The sequence below is a fragment of the Balaenoptera borealis genome (genome assembly GCF_965194805.1).
Source record: "Balaenoptera borealis genome assembly, chromosome: 13".
NCBI lineage: Eukaryota > Metazoa > Chordata > Mammalia > Artiodactyla > Balaenopteridae > Balaenoptera > Balaenoptera borealis.
The window spans coordinates 68,072,339-68,099,962 of NC_138870.1; the positions used below are offsets into that span (position 1 = coordinate 68,072,339).

The following is a 27,624-nucleotide window of genomic DNA, read 5'->3' on the forward strand; positions in this document are numbered from 1 at the left end:
AGCAGCGATGAAGACCCAACGCATCCAAAATAAATAAATAAATAAATAAATAAAATCGATAAATAAAAGTTAAAGAGCAGATATATATAAGGAGATGATTCTGCCTAAAGAAAAACTGTTTCTGTGTGATTATAGGTGGAAAATGGAAAAACAAATTTCAAAGGCAAAAGTCAGAAATAACTATGTGATTGAAATTCACATGTATTTCACACAACTATTACTAAAAGCTAATATCATTTTACATCTTAATTCTAAATTATCCATTTGGTAAAGTAAATATGTATGTGAGTTCATATACATACACACAGACACATACACAATTTGTTTCATCCTTTCACTATTTTTGCATGTCTTGGAATTTTCAAACAGTCATATAGTTCAGAAAATCATCTTTTTTTAAATTTATTTTTTTATCTACGGCTGTGTTGGGTCTTCGTTTCTGTGCGAGGGCTTTCTCTAGTTGTGGCAAGCGGGGGCCACTCTTCATCGCGGTGCGCGGGCCTCTCACTATCGCGGCCTCTCTTGTTGCGGAGCACAGGCTCCAGACGCGCAGGCTCGGTAGTTGTGGTGCACGGGCTTAGTTGCTTCGCGGCATGTGGGATGTTCCCGGACGAGGGCTCGAACCCATGTCCCCTGCATTGGCAGGCAGATTCTCAACCACTGCACCACCAGGGAAGCCCAGAAAATCATGTTTTAAGCGACATAGAATTCACCCTATACATTCAAGTAGCTCCATAACTAATCTTCCTGTCAACTCTTTATATCAGAAAACTGTCATTAATAATCAGTGTTGTTTCCCTCGCAAACTTTATATCTCATTATATAATCTGACTTGCTAGGATTCTTGTTGCACGTACCATTAAATGAACCCCCGTAGTAGAAGATCTATTAGAGAGAAGGTGGTGGTTAAGGGAATGAACTGACCTAGGTTCAAATTCTGGCTCTGCTAGTTTCCTTCTGGGCAATTTCCTCAAATCTGTGCCTCAGTTTCCTTATCTGAAAAATAAGTAATAAGAATAGTAATTTCTGTGTAGGATATTAATAGTTATGGTAGGTAGCAAGTGTTATAACAGTTTTGGCTCTTGCAAATAAAAGAAAAAACAGGAAATAAAGTACAACCAATTCATAATTTAAAGAAAAACAAATCTGATTGTTTGCAAAGTACAACATAGTGTCCTCAACACCTGAGAGTTTATTAGATATGTGTAACTTTCGCACCTGTCCCAACCTACTGAATCAAAACCTACAGATCTCCATTTAACAGGGTTTGCAAGTGACTTCTTTGCTCACTGCAAGTTGAGAAGCACTGCCCAACTTTATTATCTCACTTAAAGGTTAGATTGTAAAGAAATAAAAATAATTAAGCACTTCATAACATCACTTTGTATTTTGAATACTTCCTTTTTAAAATTACATGCACCAATAAATATTTCCTTTAGATATTTTAAAGCTACATTTTATGGGCTTGGTTTATTTAGTATACCTACCACATCACGTATATTAGTATTTTAATTCAATCAAAATACTACTGAAACTATCCAGGGGGTGGAGGGTGGGTCACTAATGTATGAAACAAATTTATTAATTCCAATAAAGATATATTCTGAATTGTGTTTATTGAATACAATGAAATTGGCCAAGAACACAGTCTTTTACACAGCAAGATAAAGTGAATAAAAGAAGAGCCTGTGTCTGCAGCTTCCTAAGCACAAAGTTAATTGAAAGGAGTCACATTTGTGTAAATCACCCGCTGTAGATACAAACAGAAATGCTTTATGTGTATATGCTGCATTATGCAGGGTATAGCGTCAGATACTTTGGGGCAGGGGTGAAGCAGGGCATAAAGGCCAACTTTCAGGGGGATGATTTAATACAGGAAAACTGGGAGGCTGAGGAATAGGGTTTCATCTCAGAGAAGGAAAAAAAAAAGCGTCTTGAATATGGATTTAAAGAAAGCCGGAGTTAACCTAGCTACAGAGAGAAGGAACAGATGTTAGAGTAGATGAAGAGAGAGTGTAGACATAGTGACTTTTCTGCTCTTTCCTCCTAAAGGTTCAAATTGAAGCCACATCATTCTTGGTCTGTATGATAGGGCTGTTTAGGTCACTCAGCCTTTGTTCTCAGGGCTTAGTACCATAATATCAGTTGTAAGAACTATTTTATTGCTAACGTTCTTCCTCCATATATTAATTTGAGTTCAAGAAAATATAATTAACAGACTATATGAATTGTTTTCAAAAGTGCAATCATTTTAAAATGACATATAACCATAATCAGTTATACATACACATGCAATAATTTGAAAATAATAACAAGGTGTTTCTTTGTTTTAGGTTTATGCGATCAATAGTGCTGGTGCAGGGCCAAAAGTTCAAATGAGAATAACCATGGATATTAAAGGTACATGAGCTGCCTCCCCATGAAATACTATTGTCTTAATCAAAGAGTAATTATAATTTGTATTCTATATTAGAGTTAAGGATGTAGTTAAGCTTTTAAACGATGCTTATATAGTAAGCATATATTAAGTAATAAGTAATGTATGCTTATCAGGCTATAATTAAAATGTCTAAATCATAATTCAAATTACCATGTTAATTACAGAGAATGCCCACTGCTATTTATCTTGTATTTCTTTTCTGCTAAATTTAAACTTCTCTGAGACAAAGTTTATAATTGTATTTTATGTTTTTAAAATTTTATTGAAAAGAAAGCTCCTTTAAATTACCCATGACTAGACTTTGACTAGTTCTAATTAGATTCCTTGACTGATCTTTATTTATTTTGAAAGTCAGATTCTTTTCAGTTAATCAAATAGTGCTTACTGAACTACCATATAATAACTTTATGATTCTGACTATAAAAGTAGATCTATCAATTCATTATTGGCAGGGATTTTTTTCCATAGAAAATATACAAAAATTTGGAGACTGCCTCCCCCACCAAATTCCACGAAAGCCATAAAAGATTATTAAGAGGACTTCAGGGGCATTCAGTCATTCAAGGTGCCTTCTCAAGACTGAAAATATGCACACAGTTTTGCCACTTCTCTAACATCCTGTGTAAAACCTGCAGAGAGATTAAAAAAAAGAAAAGTGTATTGACCTTTAGTAGAATTCCACCTGATGCTCCTCTCTCTGAAACAAAAAGTAGCTTTTCTCAGTCTTTGGTAAGCATAGCACAGCACAGTGATTAAAAAGTGCCAGCTTTTAGGCTGAGTCTAGAGTCAAGTTGCTGAGGTTCAATTCTGGATTGGCCATTTGATACCTGTTTGACTTTGGACAAGTTTCTTAACACTTATAAGCCTGTATAATGGAGATAATACTAGTTCCTACCTCATAAGTTGCTGTGAGGATTAAAAGAGGTAATCTTTGAAAAACCCATGGGACAGTACCTGGAAACAAGCATTGTTAAGAATAAGAAATAATCACTATAAGATGAAGCTGATAAATTTTACTTTTTTATCAATGGGTAGTTTATATAATACTATTTGTGTTATTTGCTTTTAGTTGATAAATATGTACTTGGAATGTACAAACTCCTAAAGTCTGAAAAATATCAGCTACTTTAGAAAATGACTTCATAAAGAAGAGCTTACCTCATACCATCCTAATTTCTCTTTGTTATTTAGTGGCAGACATATTCATATATTCAGTATACAGGTAACAATAGATGCATTATATTTATTTAGTAAAACTTCCCATTTCAGATACTTTGGTCATCCTCAGGTAGAGATGACTAGTTCTGACTTTCCATGCCTTACATAGGGTGGATAGACTCACGACCAGTTATCTAGAGAAGATATATAAGTACTAGGGGCAGTGGTTCGGTCCTAGAGAAATGAATTTTTCTCCAGTAATATGCATGATCTTATTAATGACATGGAGTGACACTGGATTAATAGTTGTGTCATTAAATTTGCATTTGACAGATAATACCGAGTTGGATAGTATTGTCCCATGCCGGATTCCTCTAACTGGAAACCTTGTCTTGGGGACTCCCCAGTGGCCTCTCTCAAAGTTTCTCAGAACTCCCTGAAACCTGAGGCCCTTCCTGCTGAATCCTCTCTTCCTTCCTTCTCCCCATTCACACGTGTCAGGCCTGTGATCTGTGACCTTGCCACCTGCTCTTGCCCCTGCCCCTTTATTCTCATAGATATTTTCCCCAATAAACTTCTGTACATCTAATGTCATCGTAACGTTTATGTCTCAGAGGAGTGAGCTAAGGGATCGAGTCAAAAAGATTTGGTTCCAGTCTTGATAGTTCCCTCTTACCGCTATGTAGCATAAGGGCATCTTCCTCATGCATAAAATGGAAATGATATTGCCAATTTTATGGCATTGTCGAGAGGCTTTTTAAAAAGATTTTATAAATATGAGAATTGAAGTTTGATTAAGCATCTTACTGATGCTCAGCTAGTGTATGTAGCTATAAGATGAAATGAAACAAGAGGAGCTTCTACAAATATTGATTTTGGAGATACTTGCATGCATTGACGGTAAAATGTGAATTATCATGGCACTTTTAGAAAATTATTCTGGCAGTATCTGTTAAAGTTAAAAGTACATGTTTCTTTTGTTCCAGAAATTCTGCCCTTGGGAATATATTCCATAGAAATAAAAGGATCAGTAAATAAGGCTAAATGTATAAGGCTGAGTAGTGAAGCAAATGTTCAAAACCTGAAGGAAAAGTGAATTCCCATCACTAGATGAATGACTGAATAAATATGATGCAGTTGCACCATGATATACAACATAGTCATTAAGAAGAATGAGTTAGCCAGAACTTGGTGACTTGAAAAGATTTACACAAGTCTTATTTAAGTGAGAAAAACAATATGTGGGGTAATTATAATACTTAATATAGCACCATTAAAACATATCAGTGAGAAAAATCCATTATGTATGACTTTATGTATTTTTATATGATTATGTGAACATAGAGAAAAATATGTGAGGATACCATCCAGATGTTTGGTATGGATAACTGCAGGGTTAGAGGGCAGGGCTCCTGGTATGACTAGAATAGAAACTGGTAAACCAGCTAAAGGAAGTAAAAGAAAAATAAAACATGAAAATACTAGTATGAGTTAATGCATTTGTGAAAATTATATAGTTTGAATTTCTTTAATATATAAAGAGGAGCCAGATGTCTAAAAATCACACCTGGGTCCCATTACCTTAGGCAAGTCTCAAATATATAATTATACCATTAGGAGGTAATAATTGCTAAATATCTGCTGTATCCAAACAAAAATCTGTTTCACTTGTTATTTATATTTGTCCTCACTTTATCTGTAAATTACTGCATGAAAGGAGAATTCAAAATGATTTTCTCTGCAGAAACAAAAAATGAATTGGTAGTGATATTTCTTCTTTGTTTATAGCTCCAGCACGACCAAAAACCAAACCAACCCCTATTTATGATGCCACGGGAAAACTTCTTGTGACTTCAACAACAATTACAATCAGAATGCCAATATGTTACTATAATGATGACCATGGACCAATCAAAAATGTACAGGTGCTTGTAGCAGAAGCAGGAGGTATCATCACATGCCAGCTTATCTTGTCAAATAGCAGTGTGTGAACTGCTGAATGCTAAAGACATTTCAACTCAAAATTAGTAATATAAGGTTGACTCCTGATTATTACACATCTTTTGAGTTTAATAGATTGTCAATATTATTATTAATTTATTATCATTAATTTTACTGATCATTAATATATGCCTAAAATATTTTACCAAAATTTAAAAAGGCATGGTTAAACTATGTGATTTATTTATTCCATATGCTGGTAGGATTGTTTTGATTTTGGCAGGATGGAGTCTTGACAGCTTCTTTGGAGGTGTGAAAGAGAGAGTTAGTTACCCTTGACTGAGGAATGTTTTTTCTCCGAGAAGTCATTCTCCACAATGCCTATGGATTCATGTGTGATGGGAATGGATAGGGTTCCCTAATTATCCAGGTAGATCAGCTGAGTCATCCCTGGTGGTTCATAGAGTGACAGATGTTGCATCCAGATTTTCCTCATGCAATTATAGAAACACCCTTTATAAATGTGAAAATACATTTGGATATTACTTGTAATCATTATTCTTTTTTCTGAAAATAGCTCAGCATGATGGAAATGTAACAAAGTGGTATGATGCATATTTTAATAAACCAAGGCCATATTTTACAAACGAAGGCTTTCCTAATCCCCCATGTACAGAGGAAAAGACAAAGTTTAGTGGCAATGAAGAAATTTACATCATAGGTGCTGATAATGCATGTATGATTCCTGGCAATGAAGACAAAATCTGCAATGGACCTCTGAAACCAAAAAAGCAATACCTGTAAGTGTAATTTATGCTTCCTGTGCATCATGTTAGCAAGCTAGCTGACAACTTTCATCATCCATCTGCCCCTGCAGCCATCTTTCCAGTAAGTGCTGGGCGTCCGTAATGTATTGTGACCTAATGCATGATAAAGATCAACAAGGCATTGTCCTTACATCCCGTAAACATACAGTAGCAGGGAAAGTAGGCAAGCTTAAAAGTAATTATGGTTTGATGTGTTAAGTGACTAAGGGCAATATGAAAAATGTGCAAATTGGAGAACACAGGTAGAATTTAATTCTTTCTGTAAAGGGCAATGTGACTAATGTGTACTATTTTGTGTTTTTCACTCACTTCTCTGCCATGCACGCTAATGTCAGGTTTTCAGAAACACGATTCTAGTCTTTCAGTTAATTATGGCTTCAGTTTACCTCAGTGATAGCAATCATTTTCAGCTTTTCATACTATCAAACAACTGAATGAGGAATTGAAATCTTTACAATTCACTTTAATATTTGGTATTGTGTAGATGATAATAATCTAATATAAAAACCAATGATGATATTTTAGCTTTATTAAATGCTTTGCTAAATTGGTTATTTTTCTCCTACTAAATTGACTGTTATTTTTGTGTCATGACTATAACTTTTTAATTATTTAAATTATTTAATTTTCAAAATATAATTTTTACTACTAAATTTGAAAAATACAGCTAGTTTCATTTTTGCCTGCTAAAGCACTGTTAAATTCTTCATAAACATCCTAGGACAAGTTAACGTTAGAAAAGTTAGAGAAGTTAGGCATTTGAAAAAAGAATGCTCTATTATCCGTTATTAAGTACAGTTACTTGGGTTACTAAGTTATGGCCTGAAATTAATCATCATACAATAACAGTTACAGAAATGATATACCACAAAGTTTAATATTTATCCAAGAATTGTTGATTTTACATAATTTTTTCCAAAACATTTCATATAATCCATAAAATCATAAGAATTTGAGAAGAGTAGGGATTAAATTATGAAGTGCAATTTATTAATGTAGATTGGTTTTATATTTTAAAATTCTTGTAGGTTCATAGTTTTGTTTTTTTAAAGAGCACAGATTTCTTTTTTTAAATAAATGTATTTATTTTTGGTTGCGTTGGGTCTTCGTTGCTGCCCGCGGGCTTTCTCTAGTTGTGGCGAGCGGGGGCTACTCTTCGTTGCGGTGCACGGGCTTCTCACCATGGTGGCTTCTCTTGTTGCGGAGCATGGACTCTAGGAGCACGGACTTCAGTAGTTGTGGCATGCAGCCTCAGTAGTTGTGGCTCGTGATCTCTAAAGCACAGGCTCAGTAGTTGTGGTGCACGGGCTTAGTTGGTCCAAGGCCTGTGGGATCTTCCTGGACTGGGGCTTGAACCCATGTCCCCTACATTGGCAGGCGGATTCTTAACCACTGTGCCACCAGGGAAGTCCCATAGTTTTAAAATAAGGTAAATTTCGGTTGTCTCTGTGGTGACAGAATCATCCAGTGATTTTTAAGATTGATTTTCTTCTGCATCCATTTTGTATTTCATATGTCATGAAAGCACAGAAAGTGAAAATACAGCTGTGCACACTCGGAATTAAGAAGCATTGTTCTTCATTTGTTTATATTTGAACAGGATAAGTTTTATATGACTATTCTAAATCTGGCTTATTGGCATTTTCAAAGGTGGCTGAGGTATAACAGTTATTATGCTTTATATTTATAAAGTGTGCTTGTGCAGACATTCAGTGGTTTCATCCAAATAAATCTATGAAGGAGGTGATCTACTTCATTTGATTAACATGCTGACTATTCATAAGTCTGGTCAAATTTTTGGTCACTCTCTCATGAAGTTCAAGAGGTCCATGTACAAGATAATTTCACGTAAAGATATTATTTATTTGTCCTGATGGTGATTGATTTCCAAGTTTACACTTTGTAAGTTAATTTTCTCTTTAACAAAAATGTCTTTTTCACAGCCATTTGTTAAATTATTCATAGAAAAAAAAAGTCATATGGTATGTAAATTGTTGTTGTTTTTTATTTCATAGATTTAAATTTAGAGCCACAAATGTCATGGGACAATTTACTGACTCTGATTACTCTGATCCTGTTAAGACTTTAGGTAAGACATATTTTGTAGTTTAATTTCATTTATAATCTCAACATGCTAATCACAGCTGTAACATTCATTAGTAAATGTATTAATCCATGACGAATGTTCTCAAGGATAAAATCATTTCAAGGTTAATTATCCTAAGGAAAAAATAGTATTTATAATACTCTTTTAAGTGATGGATGTTCCATCTATTCAAATCTGGATATAGACTTCAATATGGTATTTGGTCTAGGCTGATGTGTAGGAACATTACACTAAGCAAATATTTATTTGGCTGTTTAATATGTAACCTTATATGTAAAACATTTTTACTTCATAAAAAAAGAAAAAGGATTATGGAAATTTTCCTGAAATAATCCTAAAAGATAGAAGCTTACCTGTCTTTTTAAATTTTATTTTCTTTCTGATCAACTCTGAGTTTTTCAGTTATATCCACCCAGTCAGGCCTGAATAAAACGTCAATACAATTTAGTCAGATGCAAGTATATTTCTTCTTCTTCCTTTTCTCCTCCTTCCTCTCCCCCTCCTGCTCTCCCTACTACGGCTACTACTTCTTCTCGTCCCCCTCCTCCCCTCCTCCTTCTCCTTCACCACCAACCTATCTAACATTAAATATTCTGGGCCAGACATACTCTGAGGCTCTTTGTATGTATTCACTGATGGGCTCTTCACAGCTATCCTTTAATTTAGGTCGGTGGTTCTCAACCAGTGATTTTACTCTCCAGGGGACATTAGGCAATGTCTGGAGCCATTTTCGGTTGGGTTGTCACAATTGTGCGGGCTGAGCTAGTGGCATCTAGCGAGCGGAGAGCCCAGAGATGCTGCTACCTGTCCTTCAGGGCATAGGACAGCCCCTCCAGCAAAGCGTTATCTAACCCACAGTCAATTGTGCTGAGGTTCAGAAACCCTGTTAGGTGCCAGTGTTAGTTCCACTTTACAGACGAGGGAACCACGGCCCAGATTAAGTAATTACGTGGCTCTGCCGGCACAAATTTTACAACCGTTACAATACAAATGCAGGATTTAGACCTGGATTCAAATCTTGGCTCTACCACTTGAGAAAATAATTTAGTTTCTATAAACCTCAGTTTCCTTGTTTGGAAAATGGTGATATTATCTGCCTTGAAAGATTTATGTAAAATAATATAGGTAAAGATATTAATATTTTAGAGTTATAAAGTGTTCAATGCTTAATAGCTTCTTTTTGGATGAGTTATAATGGAAGATTTTAAAAATATATTTCCTTAGGAGAAATTGTTTCCCTAGGACTTCTCTGAGTAAATCACAGCTTTCTATTTCCTCTGTATCAGGCTCTGAGAGTGTGGAACTTTGTATGTTGTTCTGATCCACAGTATGTCATGAATGCAATAGATTTCAGTGATAGTTATGGCTGGAAGAAGATAGAAAATGTTCCAACCTTTTCAGTTAGAAAGTCTCATCTGGTTGTGGAACATTAATTGTATAAAAAGCCAGTTTCTGCAGCCTCCACTTAGTTAAGGAAACTTTGGATCTTGAAGAAACGAAGGGGCACACGGTTTGCTACATTAATGTTTATAAGGGAATAACCTATAAATTTCGTTAGCTGTGCTGTCTGCTTAAATTCCATAAAATCACTGGTTTGATTAATTTTATGTAATCAATCATTTTTAAATCAGTTGACTAGACTTGTGGTTTTGAAATTGTGTCAAGCGTTTCTGCATTTGATAGGTGAGTTTATCACACCCTGACACCACCACAGTAAATGTTTTGATGGCATCAACTTAACTTCCTTTAGGTTATAGCATTCAGAAACTACGTATTATCACAGCTAAATGGTGACCCGGTATGTTTACCGATGGAAGATAAGAAACATAGTACAAGTGGATTAGCTCATATGTCTTAGAGAGATGACATTTTGAGGGCGCGGTGCTAAAAAGAGATCACTTTGCTGTGTTGTTTGCTGTGTGCTGTTCATCTCATAGCTTGCTGGTTTTATATAGATTATCGATACGAGGACAACATATTCAGCCAATTATCTGAAAGGTAAAGTTGAGACATCTAGGTTAATAGGAATGAAAGAAGAGGGAAACCAAGCATCAGGAACCATGGTGTACAGGGACGTGATTCCCAGATTCTGCTAAATGGCTTCCCTTTGGCCAAGGATGGGCCTCATCCATCACTTTGGCCACAGGTAGTCTCAAGATGTCCCTCAGCGACGGTCTTCTCTTTCTTCCTTTGTCTCTCAGCCAAGGCAGTGGAATACAATAGGTAATTCTAGAAGATAGAAGAAATACACCATCAGTTCTCTGATTCCCCTTTTGGAATCATCACCACCACCCAAGTCATCCAGGTGCTAATGTTTGTGTGCCCTGGTAACAGCAGGAGTATAAGGGGATGTAAGATGTATAATGAACGGCAGAGCACCAGATCCTGTCAAGGTCAGAATAGGAGGGAAACACAGGCTGGGCACAGTCTGTGAAATGCCACTGGGTTGGTAAGGGGTAGTGACAAGGAAGAGTCCCACGTATCTACGATCAATTTTTCAGGGTGCATATGCTATTTGGAGACCAGTGACACCAGGATAGCCTTTCAGGCTCCTTCTTAGGGTGGCCTTCCATGGGCTCTCTTCTGATAGATAGCAGCTTTATAATAGGAGTTTGCTCTCTAACGCTTACTCCGATTGACCACATAAAATTCTGCTATCTAGATAGTTATTTGTAGCTAGTAAAACAGTGCCAGGCAGGAGTGGAGGAAATTAAAAGGAGTGCAACCCTGAGTTGTGGTGAAATGAAATGTTCAGATCTGGAATACGTTGTGTATCACTGGAGCAGAATTCCTCGATGTCCAGCAAAGTAGCCCAGTCATTTTGCTGGTTAATGGATGTAACACCATCAATTTCTGGCCTCATATTAATTTTTTACCTGGCTATTGGATACTGTGGTTCTGTGTATATCAGATTCACTCTTGAGTCAGGAACCAAAGAACACCCTCCAGAAAAGGTGCTGGTCTATAATTGACATTAATAAAAGGCCATGGAGTCATAGAGTTTTTGGGAAAAGAACATTGCCGAGGAGGATATAGTAGAAGGACCCAAAAAGGAAATAAAGTTGACTGTTTCTACAGTGGGCGGTGGTCAATGGCAAGAATGGTTTCACGGCTATGAGAATGGGGGCAAGCAAATAGTAAAATGCATTGGTATAATATCCCTGGTGTCACCGTAGAAAGGATGGTTGAGTCCTTTTTTTCTCTCAGACATGTCATGTATTGGGATATAGGATAGCATTTGCATCAGGCTAGCGGCTCCCAGCATTTCTAACAGGCCTGCCCAACTTAGGTGTGCATCTCACACTTCAGCGAAAGAAGTCTAGGTCCCATCTAGGTCATCAAACCACCACTGGATGTACTGGTATTTTGCACACCACAGGCAATGAGCTTCAAGTTGAGTCGCCTATCAATACAATCTTCAGGATTTAAGTGCCTTTGCAAGGCTGTGTTTCTAGGTTAGTATAGGACATGCACTTACAAGACAGACCATTTTGATAGTGGTTGTGCCCGTCAGAGATATTATTTGGATGTTAAAATTAGGGGCAAAGAATCACTGATGAACTAAAAGCCTTAAGTTTAGGGAAAAAGGCTAAGAGCAGTACAAGTGAGAAGGGGCCAGACAGGGCTTTGCTGAATCAGGATTGATAACATGGAAGAGGTCTGCACGTTGGGAAGTCTTTATGGCCTGTAGGAATAATGGGAAATGACATGTGCCATCATTTTGATCCTAGAGAAATACTTACAACTTACTTGATTTTGTTTTCACTCAGGATTGAGCATTAGGATTTTTATTAAGAAAATTCACAAGAATCCTTCTTAAATTCTTTTTTAAGAATCCTCCTTAGGCACATCAGTTTATGGAAACTGCTTGCAAGCAATGTTTTGATTGCAAGGTTTAATTATAGAGGATTCCTGTGATTTGAAAACCAGACACTGCTTTCTGCACCTCACAGGGCTTCATTAAAGCTGAACAATTTGAAACCTTAAACCTCATGGCAAAGGCGCTCTGTGATTGTTTTCTTTTGTCATAATACTTCTCGTTTAATTACTGTGCTAACAATGAAAAGTTCCAGTATGCTCACTTGGGAACAGAGATAGGGAGTCACTATATATTTTTTGCAGCAAAAGGATCACTTGCCCCCAGGACACCAGAGGAACAGGGGAAGGTTTTATGATGTTAATGAGGCAGTGGCAATGTGATGGTGAACCTCGTAAACTCTGTAGTCAGACAAGCATATTTCAGGCAGTTCTGGCATATACGGAATTTATGTGACCTTGGGTTAGTTACTTAACAAATTAACTTCTGCAATCTTATTTCCAAAATGAGAATAATAATACCTACTTCATAAGCTAACTGGGAGATTAAATCAGATGAATGGACAGATTAATGACTCTGAAACATTATTAATAAAGATATGAAACATTATTTATGTGACAAGCCCTTTATGAGTTTTTCTCTATATAACCTCATGTATTTTTCACTACAACCCTCTAACACGATTTCCTGTTTATAGGTATCCCCAATTTACTGGTAAGAAATCTGAAGCTGGGTCTTTAAGCATCTTGCCCAAGGTTACAGAGCTAGGAAGTGGCAGCACTAGCTTTTAGACCCAGGCAACCTGACTTCAGGCAGTGCTGTGCTTATAACCACTGTACTACGTTGCCTGGAAATCACTAAGTGCCCAAGTAGCTTTTGATTTCATTACTATTTCTGATTTTTCTGTTCCCACAGACTTCCTATCTTTGCTGCACCATTTCCTCTTCTCAACATTTTAAATTATTTCTAGCTGTTCTCTTTGCACCTGCTCGTCTTAGCTTTCTGAGGCTAACATTCATACATAAGTATACTGTTTTTACACATAAAGATGCAATACTTCCTTTTTGTTTGTTTTAACAATGAATAAGTATGACTTTGCAACCTGGCCACTGTTTATTATCTACTTCTAATATTTTGCCAATATGATGTATTAAAATAACATTTATTTAGGGTATTTTAATTTATATTTCTTGAATTATGAAATTGAGAGACCTTTAGTAAGTTCTTTGTGCAGTATTTGAATATTCTGGATGGCTAATACTGGGCTAAAAGAGAAGAAGAACTTTTTATACTTAAGTTCTGTTATAAGAAGTTGTTTTCTTTTCAGATTAATAATAATATAAAGAAGACGATCTTTCATGTAGTAAGTACCTATATCAAGAGCCAGGCATTGTCCTAGGAGCTTTATAACTCATTTAGTTCAAGCTTCTTCTTAGAGATATAAAACTGCATTAAAAAGTCAGATCCAAAAAAAAAGTCAGATCCATAGAGGAGTTTAAATAATGATAATCAAAAGATAATACTATGAAAAATTAGGTAGTGCTTTATAATTATGATTTGCTTAATTACAATAGTACATTCTGTTATGCAAATAAAACAATTTAATTTGACCTTTCAATGGATTTTAAGTCTAATCAGGAAGTGACTTGTACACGTTACAAAAAGAATCATGTTTATATTTTCAAGTGAAAGTTTTGTTTTCTGTGAAAGGATTTAGAGAAATGACTTCATTCTGTACTGGTAATGCTCTGTGGGTACATGTATAGCAGTGAATCAAAATTTGTACTGGACAGTCATAGTACATTTTGTCCTTTCCTAGTAGTACATTTGTAATACATGTGCCCAAAGGATTACCTATTGTTTATTAATACATCATATGTCATTTCCTCACTTCACTTGGCTAGTGCTTTGAAATGGTAATCTAATCTGAAAATTTTTTGTGGTCTATGAAATCATTTTTTCCCCACTAGGTTCCAAGGTCCAGTGACTCAATACTACCTGATAAAGATGATTCTATTCATCTTCATGTTTCCTTTCCCAAGCATATCCAGTTAGCAGTCAGCATGTGAAAATTCATAAAACAAACCATTTATATTTTAATGTATGAAAAAGGTGTATATAAAATACTTTATGAGCTACATGCTCCTTTAGAGTCTTCTAAATTTAGCTGGAGATTCTAGATGACCATGAAACTCTGATAACTGTTTAAGATTCAGTATTCATTCAAATCTACCATGCAGAAGAGCCACAGAAACTCTTTCATATTGTTAACATTTCATAAGCACCAATCCAGGGAAGAAAAGATGAAACATTAACCCCTGCATATTTTACAGATAGTTAACCTATTTTGTCACTTGACTTTAATACTTTTTACAGTAAAATTATATATTATATAACTTAAAATTGGTTATAATTATAATTACTAGTTGTATCAAAATAATTAATAACTTATATATTCTTATTTGGTTTAATGCCTAATCTTCAACCTGAAAAATTTTAATTTCTATTATACTTCAAAATCGATATTTTTATATATCAGTAAATTTAGAAAATACTTATTGAGCATTTGCTATGTGCCTGATACTGTTCTCAGGACTTGGAATACAGTTTTGAATAAAACAAAGACTCCTGTCCTCAGGGATCTTACATTCTGGACAGGTAATAAACAATAAGATAATAAATGAATTATAAGATATGTTACAAAGGGCTATGGAGAAAAGAAAAAGTAGAACAGAGTGTAGAGGAGGTAGAAGGGGGAAGGCAGGAAGTGAAGGAGTTGCAGCTTTCAATCTTAAATACCATAATGTCTTAGTCTGTTTGGGCTGGCATAACAAATACTATAGACTGAGTGGCTTAAACAACAGAAGTTTATTTTCTCACAGTTCTGGAGGCACGAAATCCAAGATAAGGTTCCAGCCACTTCAGTATGTGGTAAGGGCTTTCTTCCTGGCTTGCAGAACGCCTCCTTCTCGCTATGTCCTCATATAGCCTTTCCTCAGCATGTGCACACGGAGGGAGAGAACTAGCTTTCTGGTGTCTCTTCTTAAAAGGACACTAATTCTATCAGATTAGGGCCCAACCCTTGTGACCTCATATAGCATTAATTACTTCCTTACTCAAATACTGTCACACTGTATTTGTGTTAGGGCTTCAACATATGAATTTTGGAGGGACACATACATTCAGTCCGTAAGAGGTGGTCAGTGTAGGCTTCACTGACTAGGTGATATTTGAGCAAATTCCTCAAGGTAATGAAATGGCTACCCAGGCATATCTATAAGAGAAATACCTTTCTATGCACAGGAAGAAGCTGGCCCAAAGCCCTATATCAAGAGTGACCTGGTGTGTCCCAAGAACAATAGGGAGGCCAGTCTGGCTCCAGAGTAGTAAGCAAGGTGGAGATTGGAAGGGAAGTCAAACAGATAACAGGGAACCAGAGGCCGTTAACCTATGGCCATAGGCCATTGGAAGGACTTTGGATTTTGTCTGTGAGAGATAAGGAGGATTTTAAGTAGACAGGTAATTTTTTTTTAACATTTTTATTGGAGTATAATTGCTTTACAATGGTGTGTTAGTTTCTGCTTTATAACAAACTGAATCAGTTATACATATACCTATGTTCCCATATCTCCACCCTCTTGCGTCTCCCTCCCTCCCACCCTCCCTATCCCACCCCTCTAGGTGATCACAAAGCACCGACCTCCCTGTGCTATGCGGCTGCTTCCCACTAGCTATCTATTTTACGTTTGGTAGTGTATATATGTCCATGCCACTCTCTCACTTTGTCCCAGCTTACCCTTCCCCCTCCCCCTCCCCATATCCTCAAGTCCATTCTCTAGTAGGTCTGTGTCTTTATTCCCATCTTGCCCCTAGGTTCTTCATGACCTTTTTTTTTTTCCTTAGATTCCATATATATGTGTTAGCATACAGTATTTGTTTTCCTCTTTCTGACTTACTTCACTCTGTGTGACAGACTCTAGGTCCATCTACCTCACTACAAATAACTCAATTTCGTTTCTTTTTATGGTTGAGTAATATTCCATTGTATATATGTGCCACATCTTCTTTATCCATTCATCTGTTGATGGACACTTAGGTTGCTTCCATGTCCTGGCTATTGTAAATAGAGCTGCAGTGAACATTTTGGTACGTGACTCTTTTTGAATTATGGTTTTCTCAGGGTATATGCCCAGTAGTGGGATTGCTGGGTCATATGGTAGTTCTATTTTTAGTTTGTTAAGGAACCTCCATACTGTTCTCCATAGTGGCTGTATCAATTTACATTCCCACCAACAGTGCAAGAGGGTTCCCTTTTCTCCACACCCTCTCCAGCATTTATTGTTTGTAGGTTTTTTGATGACGGCCATTCTGACCGGTGTGAGATGATATCTCATTGTAGTTTTGATTTGCATTTCTCTAATGATTAATGATGTTGAGCATTCTTTCATGTGTTTGTTGGCAATCTGTATATCTTCTTTGGAGAAATTAGACAGGTAATGTTTTAAAATCATTACTCTTGCTACTATGTTGAGAAATAGATGGAAAGAGGACAGGCTGGATACAGGAAGACTTGTTAGGTGTCCAGACAACAATTCATGCAAAACAGGACGGTGGCCTCGATCAGGATGTTTGCAGCAGAGGTAGTGAGAAGTGAATAGAGCGTACACAAAAGTTTTGAATAGTATAATGAACCCCCAAATACCTATTAATTAAATTTAATAATTTTTAATGGTTTGCCACATCTGTTTTAATTACGCATTTTTCATTTTGTTTCTGAAGTATTTTAAAGTAAATCACAGAAAGCATTATATATTCCACTCCAAAATAGTTTAGCATATTTCTCTAATAAGTATGTTTTTGTTATATTGTTGCAGTTCAACAAAATTAATGATAAATCCTTGATATTATATAAAACTATATATATATATATATATATATATATAGTTTCAAATCATCCTCTGATTTTTTTCTTTATAGTTTGTTTAAAACAGGATCAAATAAGAGGTTCACACATTATTTTTGATGATTTTGTCTCTTAATCTATTTTAATCTAGAAGAGACTTCTTTCCCCCCCTATACCATGGACTCATTTAGGCAACCAGATGAGTTGTCCTGCAAGAAGTTCCATATTTTGAATTTGTCTGATTGCTTTTTATTGGTGTCATTGACTCCTTTTCCTACTTCCTTATAAATTAGAGATAAGATCTAAAGGTTTGAATATTCACAATGAACATTTTTGGCAGGGCTACTTTACAGGTGTTGCTGCGTAGATGAAAATACCTCACATCAGGAGGTGTATAATATCTGGTTGTCACATTTTCAGTGATGTTAAAATTGATCAGTAAGTTTAGTGGTAATGACAGCAGGACCTTTCACTGGAAAGTTGTTTTTTCCCTTGTTATAACCAGCAAATAATCTGTGAGATGATAGTTTGACATTCCCTAAATATCCAAATGCCTTTCAACCTTTCTCCTAGTCATTTAAAGATATAGTTACGATTGTTACCTGAGTCAATTATTTCATTAGGAATGCAAAATTAATTTCTAATTTTACTATTTCTTCCACATTTATTAAACAGAATTCTCCTCTAATAAGGAGCTTTATCTCCTTAACTAGGGCTATTTTTTAATTCATAAAAAACAGTTCAGATGAGAAAGCCACAGGAAAAAATGCTTAATTTTCTCTCTTTAATTATAGATTTTTAGAGGGAAGAAAAAAGTTGTTTAGCTAAAACCAGAGGTTACAAATTAGTACATTTTTGGTTTTAATTTTCATTTCTCTTTCATTGAATAATATTAGAACTCATGGATTTTTATATTGAATCTATTTCAATCAATTTCAGTTTTTATTCATTATAAAGTTTAAATTGTTCCATCTTTGGCCATCTCTTCAAGATCTTTTGTTCTTTCCATACCATTAGCCTTTGATGATTTCTTAGCTTTCTTGCCCCATTAGATATCCCCAATTCCTTTTGTTCCCTAATCACACTTTGGAATTACTCTCTCTCCAAGTTTCCCTAGTTTCTTTTAGTGAAAAAGATAGAGCCAACAGGATTTCCTCAGAGATTTTGGATGTGTTCTATGAAAGAGAAAGTCAAGTATGACTCCAAGATTTTTGGCTTGAGCAACTAGAACAATGAAGTTGCCATCAACTAAGATGTAGAAAGATGCAGTTGAAAGGAGGGAAGAATAGGAGTTCAGCTTTGGAAATTTTGATTTTTAAAATTTAATTACACTTCTAAATAAAGATATATAGTAGGCAATTGGATATACAAGTCGGGAGTTCCTTAGATTACAGTTAAGTAGTCATCATCATATAGATGAAAATTAAAACCATGAGGCTGCACAGGTTCACCAAAGGTGTGAGTTTAGATAGAAAAAAAGAAGAGCACCAAGGATTGAGCTCTAAAGTTAGAAGATCTAGGAGAAGAAGAGAAACACATTTGTACATTTCATTAGCATTATTGAGAAATATGCCAAAAAATTTTTTTCTGTATTTTGAGACCCAATGTAGTATTACATATAATTAATGATTTTATACGTCTTCCTCTTCAGGTGAAGGGCTTTCAGAAAGATCTGTAGAGATTATACTTTCAGTCACTTTGTGTATCCTTTCAATCATTCTTCTTGGAACAGCTATTTTTGCATTTGCAAGGTAAGACTTATTTGTACTTATTCCTAAGATGCTTTATGGACATCATTCAGTCATGGCCCAATCAGGAGACAGAAGCCACAATGGTTACTTTAATGGGAAACATTTAATAATATGTTAACTAGTAAAAATAGTTAACAGCTAAAGGGGGTAAGAGAAAACACTAAGGGATCCAGAACTAGCAAGTGCAACAAAGCTACTCTCTCTAGGCTAAGGAAGAGTGGACAATAAAGGAACAAAGAACTAGAAGAAATGTCACTCCCAAGTTTGACATGGAATGGCTACCACAGGCACACGCAGCCCTATCACCTATCTTTGTGCAAAGAAATATGACAAAGGAAGGGCTGGAGCTGATCTGTAGAAGCTACCCATCGTTATTGGAGAGTTGGCAGGCTGGAATCGGACAGTAGAAGCAGCCCACTCTTGCCTGATTGTGTGGGTGGGCTGGAGCTACCTGGAATCATTCACTGATGGAGAGAGCATGAACTTAAGAGGCAGCTAGTGCTCATCCGGGTGGGCTGCTGGGCTTCCACAATGAATAAGAATGCAGCATTAGAACACTCAAGGGAAGTATCTTCCTGTCCCTATTGCCTTGCAGGATGACTGCAGTGTCCTCTATTGACAAAGCTTAACGTCCAGTCAGCTGGCAAAGGAGAAATGTTACATAGTCTAACTTCAGTATCACAAAGCAGGGCAAAGAAGTGTGGATGTAGAGCTGAGAGACAATAAAGTGGTAACACAAAAGCAGAAGCTGCCAGGCTTTCTACATCTTTTTGAATATTTTATAACTCTGATAGGTTTAATTGAAAATATTTTAATCAGGTCTAAATTTCAGATTTTATACACAAGAGATCACTTTTCCAGTAAGGACACTTTAAAAATGTCCAACTTCTTTATACGATGGGCCCCTTTCTCATGTTTACTTTATCAAAATGTCTGTACTGTGTTTTCCAAGTGTCCTTTCAAATTCTCAGTATCAGTCTCTTAATTCCCGTTGTTTACAGGACCTCAGGGGAAATCTTAGCTGTGATCCTAAAATCTAGTTTCATAAGGTAGATTGCCGAGTTAAAGGGACCTTACATTTGTAAAAATAATCATTATACTAATTTCCTAAGTAGCTCAATAGGCTCTATTTTATCCAAAGAATGGTGTCCTGTATTCCATTTGCCAAGCATCCTCTGTTTCATCTTGAATCTTTTAAATTATCTTTTTGATGGATAATTTGAAGGGCTCTTGAAAGATATTTTTCTTATACCAGATAGTGTTCTCAGATTCAGCCAGAAGATGGTGAGAGAAGGTCGTTATTTTAGGCACTTTTAAAGTTATGTTGTGTAATATATGGTCCTTGTCCCTGAGGGATGTGCATCCACCATATTGCTATTGTTTTCCTGCTCTAAAATCATTTCTTTATAGGATGAACTCCTTTTGTGGGCAGGAAATGGGCCCCTCATTCCCTACAACTTTCCTACATACGGCTCTTCAGCCAACAGAGTCTGTTCTCACCTGAACGTTCCGTCAGTTTTCATACAAGTCTGCTTTTGTTCAGTCAGCTGGAAACGTGCTTCCTCCTCCTCCTCATTCTGGAACACTCAAGTCAAATCCTACTTTTTATTTCCTCTAAATGCTAATAGTTGTAATCACTTATATAACATTTTATAACTAATCAATTACTGTTTTAGGAGTTGTAATTTGACTTTTTTTCTCTTTTTTTATGCTTTTTCTACATTTAGATCCTACTTCTCAACTAAATTATGTCCTTGAGGATAAGGACCATATTTTATACTTCCTATATCATTCTCAACACATAAATCATAACAAATATTAAATGTTTGAAGTGCAAAAGATACATAGAATAGCTAAATATTACTTTATAATATACCGTACTATGTCATATAAAAATAAACATGTAAAGGGCTCAAAATGAAGAGACTTTGATTTGATTCGCAGATGCATGTGACTTTTATTTTTGAACCTGAGTTTTCTGGTTATATATTATATTCTTAGATTACATAATCTGTATAGTTATATTATACTTCGCTATTACATATTTGACAGTATTTTTATAAAAGCCAATGAGACAATTCAAAACACATTTTTTATGTATTTTCACGTTATGTAAAAACAATGGAGCATTGTCTTTCAGCACTGGTGCTGACAGCAGTGAGCTATGTCCACATTGGCATATTTCCTTTTTATGACAAATATATGAGACAGCTTGAGGGAGGAGAAACAAGCTCACAGCCTCAGTCTCGTTTGCTCTGTATTTTAAATGTACCAATGGCTCGGGCCTTGATGAACTAATTCTCATTAAAAGCAGCATGTTAAAAAATTATAGTAGAATACATTCTGTGGAATTAAAACAGGAAAAAGAGTTGAGTAGCTGCAAATTTGCAACATACTCAGGGAAGTGATCCCAACAAAGAAATTGACCAATGTCTTAAGAAAACTAAATATAATTTCATATGCTTTCTATGATATTCCCTTCTTGGACTTTATTAGAATTCGACAGAAGCAGAAAGAAGGTGGGACATATTCTCCTCGGGATGCAGAAATTATTGACACTAAATTCAGCCTAGATCAGCTGATCACAGTGGCAGACCTGGAACTGAAGGACGAGAGATTAACGCGGTGAGCACTCCTCTGGGCGAACAGTGGTCCAGAGGGCCCGGAGCCATGACCCTATTCTGACCTATGCTTGTTGGAAGTGTCTGTGGGGCTCCTATTTACACAGGTCGCAGAGATCTTCTTTCAAAGGGTGACCTCCATCTTCTACACACTTCTCACTGGTGTTCGGAGAATCAATCTTCCTAATACTTTCGAGTTCAATAGGAACCTTGGACTATAATGTTCAACCAAGCTTTTTTTTTCCCTGAGACAAATATTTGTATACATTAAGTCTTTAAAATTATATTTAGTAATTCACTTCAGATGACAGTTTTTTTTTTACATTGGATTTCCTGGAGGTGTCCACATTTTTTATCACAAATTTAAATTAAATTTGTAACTACTTGATATTGTTTATATCATTTCTATAAAAGCCTGTCTTATGCCTCCTTATTTTAGTATAAAATGACATTAGAAGTCTAAATTGTGTACTAACACTTCATTTTTAAAATTGCTTAGTATTTAAGAATTAAATACAAAGTTAAAATTACCTTTAAAAGGAAAAGTAAAAACATGTATACTAAATATGTCATCAATATATATTGGAAATAGTAGAACGCTTAATTGTAAAGATAAATTATTCAAAATGTTGGCACATTTGAAAAACTTCTATTAAGATAATTCACCAAATTTTTATATTTTTTATTTTTTTGCTTGTTCAGTGATGATCGAGTTTGTTTTTTTCTTTTTTTCTTTTTCCAAATTCTTAATAAAAACTATCATCAGATTGTCTTAACAAGTTTCAATTCTTAAGAGATCCAATATTTTGTGATGCTTACAAGCACATGACAATTGTTACAAAGAACCTGCACAGCTGTGTTGAACTTTTAGAAATTGTTACCAACTCTGAAAATATGGCATCAAAGGTCTTAAACTTAAAAAGGAATTAATCATTTATAGTTGTCATTTACCAAAGTTGGTCTTTACCTAATAGACTGACTTTGCAAAAATATTTCCAGTATGTCTAAAAATATCTACGTGCTATACGTAGATATACGTATACGTATATATATGTGCTATAGAGGGAAGTGTTATCTGACAAGCAGCGTCCTTCCAAATGCGACAAAATGAAAGTTATTCAGTGTTATCAGTAAATTACAAAGAAATTTGGTTTGTTGGATATGAAAACTTCTTTATATTTATCTACATTTGTTTATGTTCCAATACAGGTTGTTCCTATCTAAAATGGATAGTACTCCAAAGACTATGTGTAAGATGGTTATATATTAACCAGGACATAGTTTTCCACATGAAAGAGCAACCGATTTTCAGGGTAACCTGTCAAAGTTAAATCATATCATAGCAACAATAGAGCATTACTAGTATTAGGCTCTGTGTCTCAGTTCTATAAGGGTCATACTGCATAGTAAAAGGAAGTTTCTTCTCCTTTACCCCTGTGGGCCCAACTCCATTTCCACACTCCTGTCTGAGTTCAGGCCTGGGATCTCCATCTCTTTCTTCTACACGTGAAAGTATACAAGGGATAGAACTTCAAATCTCTGAGTGCAATTAATTTTAGTTTTTTGAACAATTTAGTTGAATCTGTTCATACTAAAACGTGAATTTCTAAGTGCCCAAACAATTTTACAGCATTTTTTAAAAGATTCTTTATTAATCCCCCAAAAGTCTCTCTCTAGTAAGTAGATCTTTAGGAGTTATAATACAGTGAAAAAAAGCCAGTCACTATTGGAGAAAGTATTCTTTTTCGAGGAGGTTACCATTCTATAGAGGCTATGTGAGGTCAGATCCCCTAAGCTCTATGTGTTTTCACAGCTTGCCCCCTACTCCACTGCTGAACACAGCCATTATCAAAAAGGGATAAGATATATCTTTTTTAAACAATGACTGTCATGACAGCTAATGGAAAAGGTGGGCAAAGACTGTATAGATTGTTTATTGTCGGGTACTTATAATTCAGGGACAGCCTTATTTAACCTTGACTCATTTATTTTCCTGTTCCATGTTTATTTATATATATGTCACTTTATTTGTACATGGATGTACAATTGCCTTTAAAGTATATTTCAAACAATTTTTATCTGTTTTTGCACATACAAAACTGGTATGTATTATCACTAGTCATAGCACACTTAGAAATTTTAGTTTTCATGCTTTTTGCTTTCTCATTTACTTGTTATGATTCTAGTAATCGTGACTGTAAAAACTTACTTTCTCACTGGTAATTCCAATGGCACATACTAATATGCTTTGCTTGATTTATTACAGAAATTAAAATAACTATCAAGTGGTTTGGTATTAATTCTTTTCATTATAGAGATCTATCTCCAGCTTTATTATTTACTGAAAGTTTTTCATGTTAATAAAGTCACTAATACATTAGACAGTAAGACTAGAAAAACAGTAACTAACAGATTCATAATTAGCCATGTGCACATATGCACGTGGTCATTCTTCACTGAAGCTCTAAAGCTCTTCACCTGTATTTCAGGTGCTGGAAAATCTAAATCTATTCAAAGCCATACATGTCTGATGAGGGTAGAGCCACAGAGACTAATGGTAGATTCTGAGACAGAAGAACCAAAAAGCTGGAGTTAGTTAACTTCCAAATTGTTGAGTAACTTATGCCATATGTCTTTGTTATTTACAAGAAGGAACTTAGATAATTTCCTTTAAATCTACCCAATTAACATATGCTGTTTGTACTTGAGGCATAGGCATATTCTTTTCCTTCCAACCTGCCTGCTTTCTTCATGCTAATTGGACTTGCAGTTTTCTTCAGTGTTATAGGTCTTCACATGTCCATAACAGAAATGATAAAATATCTAATCAGTAGTTAAAATATTAACTTTAGGGAGTTACCTAGTTGACCAAAAATGGTTATTACAATACTTGGTACTAAATCCTCTTCAGGATTTAGGGTTTTGTGGTTAAGAAATTATTTACTTTATATCTGCCTATATATTTATATACATTTTAAGATTCTTCCTATAATTTTTATATGTATAAACTCTCATCATTTGATTATATTATACCTTATTTCACAAAGGACCTGAAGAAGAATTCTCTCATTCTTTTTCTTTTTGAAAGAGAACAAAATTCAAAGATTTAATACTCTATAAATCCATGAGAACATTCAGGGATATGCCAAGAAAATGTTTTAAGTTCTTATTTGGAATGATAATGACATCATTTCATTATGCACATTTTCTATATAAGTTTAGTGAATGCAAGCTGTATTTCTTGGGAAGAATTCTTGATATTTGTGCTCATCTATTCCACATTTACCAGATTAGAAAATAACCCTTGGGTTTTGCTATTTGATAAACAAATGAACAAAACAACGTTTTGTGATGGCTCCTTCAAAACACAGCCATTAACACAATGAAGTGAGAAACATTTCTAGGAGGAAATATTAGCAAGATGAGCATACACACACTGGTAACGCAGACCTATCTCTTTAAAATTGCTGAGCCTGGATCACTGAGGAAATCAGAAAATACCTAGAGACAAATGAAAACAAAAACACGATGATCCAAAACCTATGGGACGCAACAAAAGCGGTTCTAAGAGGGAAGTTTATAGCGATACAAGCTTACCTTGCAAAACAAGAAAAATCTCAAATAAACCACCTAGCCTTATACCTAAAGCAAACAGAGGAAAGAAGAACAAACAAAACCCAAAATTAGTAGAAGGAAAGAAATCATAAAGATCAGAGCAGAAATAGAGACAAAGGAAACAACAGAAAAGAGCAATGAAACTAAAAGCTGGTTCTTTGAAAAGATAAACAAAATTGATTAAGTTTTCACCAGACTCATCAGGAAAACAAGGAAGAGGGCCCAAATTAATAAAATTAGAAACGAAAAGGGAAAAGTTACAACAGACACCACAAAAATATGAAGGACCACAGGAAACTACTACAAGCAACTATATGCCAATAAAATGGACAACCTAGAAGAAATGGACAAACTCTTAGAAAGGTACAACCTTCCAAGACTGAACCAGGAAGAAATAGAAAATACAAACAGACCAAATTACAAGAACTGAAATTGAATCTGTGATTTTAAAACTCCCAACAAACAAAAGTCCAGGATCAGATGGCTTCACAGACGAACTCTACACTTTTAGAGAAGCATTAACACCTATCCTTCTGAAACTCTTCCAAAATTGCAGAGGAAGGAATACTTCTGAACTCATTCTATGAGACCACCATCACCCTGATGCCAAAACCAGACAAAGATACCACACAGAAAAATTATAGACCAATATCACTGACAAACATAGATGCAAAAATCCTCAACAAAATACTAGCAAACTGAATCCAACAATACATTAGAAGGATCATATACCATGATCAAGTGGGATCTATCCCAGGGATGCAAGGATTTTTGAATATCTGCTTATCAATGTGATACACATTAACAAACTGAAGAATAAAAATTATATAACCATCTCAATAGATGCAGAAAAAGATTTTGACAAAATTCAACACCCATTTATGATAAAAACTCTCCAGAAAGTGGGCATAGCGGGAACATACCACAATATAATAAAGGCCATATATGGAAAACCCACAGCTAACATCATACTCAACAGTGAAAAGCTGAGAGCATTTCCTCTAAGATCAGGAAGAAGACAAGGATGCCCACTCTCACCACTATTATTTAACATAGTTTTGGAAGTCCTAGCCACAGCAATCAGAGAAGAAAAAGACATAAATGGAATCCAAATTGGAAAAGAGGAAGTGAAACTGTCACTGTTTGCAGATGACATGATACTACACATAGAAAATCCTAAAGATACTACCAGAAAACTACTAGAGATCATCAGCAAGGTTGCAGGATACAAAATTAATACACAGAAATCTGTTGCATTTCTATACACTAACAATGGAAGATCAGAAATAGAAATTAAGGAAACAATCCCATTGCATCAAAAAGAATAAAAAACCTAGGAATAAACCTACCTAAGGAGACAAAAGACCTGTACTCCGAAAAATATAAGACACTGATGAAAGAAACTGAAGATGACACAAATACATGGAAAGATATACCATATTCTTGGATTGGAAGAATCAATATTATCAAAATGACTATACTACCCAAGGCAATCTACAGATTCAATGCAATCCCTATCAAATCATGAATGGCATTTTTCACAAACTAGAGCAGACAAGTTTACAATTTGTATGGAAACACAAAAGGCCCCGAATAGCCAAAGCAATCTCGAGAAAGAAAAATGGAGGTGGAGGAATCAGACTCCCTGACTTCATACTATACTACAAAGGTACAGTCATCAAAACAGTATGGTAGCTCTTAGATAGCCTCAACCACCAGAGGGCAGACAACAGAAGCAAGAAAAACTATAATCCTGCAGCCTGTGGACCAAAAACCACAGTTACAGAAAGATAGAGAAGATGAAAAGGCAGAGGGCTATATATCACATGAAGGAACAAGAAAAAACCCCAGAAAAACAACTAAATGAAGTGGAGATAGGCAACCTTCCAGAAAAAGAATTCAGAATAATGATAGTGAAGATGATCCAGGACCTCGGAATAAGAATGGAGGCAAAGATCGAGAAGATGCAAGAAACGATTAACAAAGACCTAGAAGAATTAAAGAACAAACAAACAGAGATGACCAATACAATAACTGAAATGAAAACTACACTAGAAGGAATCAATAGCAGAATAACTGAGGCAGAAGAACGGATAAGTGACCTGGAAGACAGACTGGTGGAATTCACTGCTGTGGAACAGACTAAAGAAAAAAGAATGAAAAGAAATGAAGACAGCCTAAGAGACCTCTGGGACAACATTAAACACAACAACATTCGCATTATAGGGGTCCCAGAAGGAGAAGAGAGAGAGAAAGGACCAGAGAAAATATCTGAAGAGATTATAGTCGAAAACTTCCCTAACATGGGAAAGGAAATAGCCACCCAAGTCCAGGAAGCGCAGAGAGTCCCATACAGAATAAACCCAAGGAGAAACACGCTGAGACACATAGTAATCAAAGTGGCAAAAATTAAAGACAAAGAAAAATTATTGAAAGCAGCAAGG

The 27,624-nt window shown here is 35.5% G+C and overlaps 1 protein-coding gene and 1 long non-coding RNA gene across 2 annotated transcripts in view; one reads left to right on the top strand and one right to left on the bottom strand.

Moving 5' to 3' along the window:
• The window catches only part of PTPRQ (protein tyrosine phosphatase receptor type Q), a 289,628-nt gene that overhangs the window by 213,731 nt on the left and 48,273 nt on the right, over window positions 1-27,624 (top strand). The window contains exons 48-53 of the mRNA XM_082350721.1: window positions 2,334-2,400; window positions 5,387-5,545; window positions 6,117-6,339; window positions 8,382-8,455; window positions 18,845-18,944; window positions 21,441-21,569. Of these exons, the coding sequence (XP_082206847.1) occupies window positions 2,334-2,400; window positions 5,387-5,545; window positions 6,117-6,339; window positions 8,382-8,455; window positions 18,845-18,944; window positions 21,441-21,569 (752 nt within the window). The remainder of the gene's footprint in view (window positions 1-2,333; window positions 2,401-5,386; window positions 5,546-6,116; window positions 6,340-8,381; window positions 8,456-18,844; window positions 18,945-21,440; window positions 21,570-27,624) is intronic.
• LOC309609377 overlaps window positions 10,258-27,624 on the bottom strand; it is an 85,240-nt gene continuing 67,873 nt past the window's right edge. Inside the window, exon 3 of the long non-coding RNA XR_014233390.1 lies at window positions 10,258-10,702. This is a non-coding gene — a long non-coding RNA (uncharacterized lncRNA). The remainder of the gene's footprint in view (window positions 10,703-27,624) is intronic.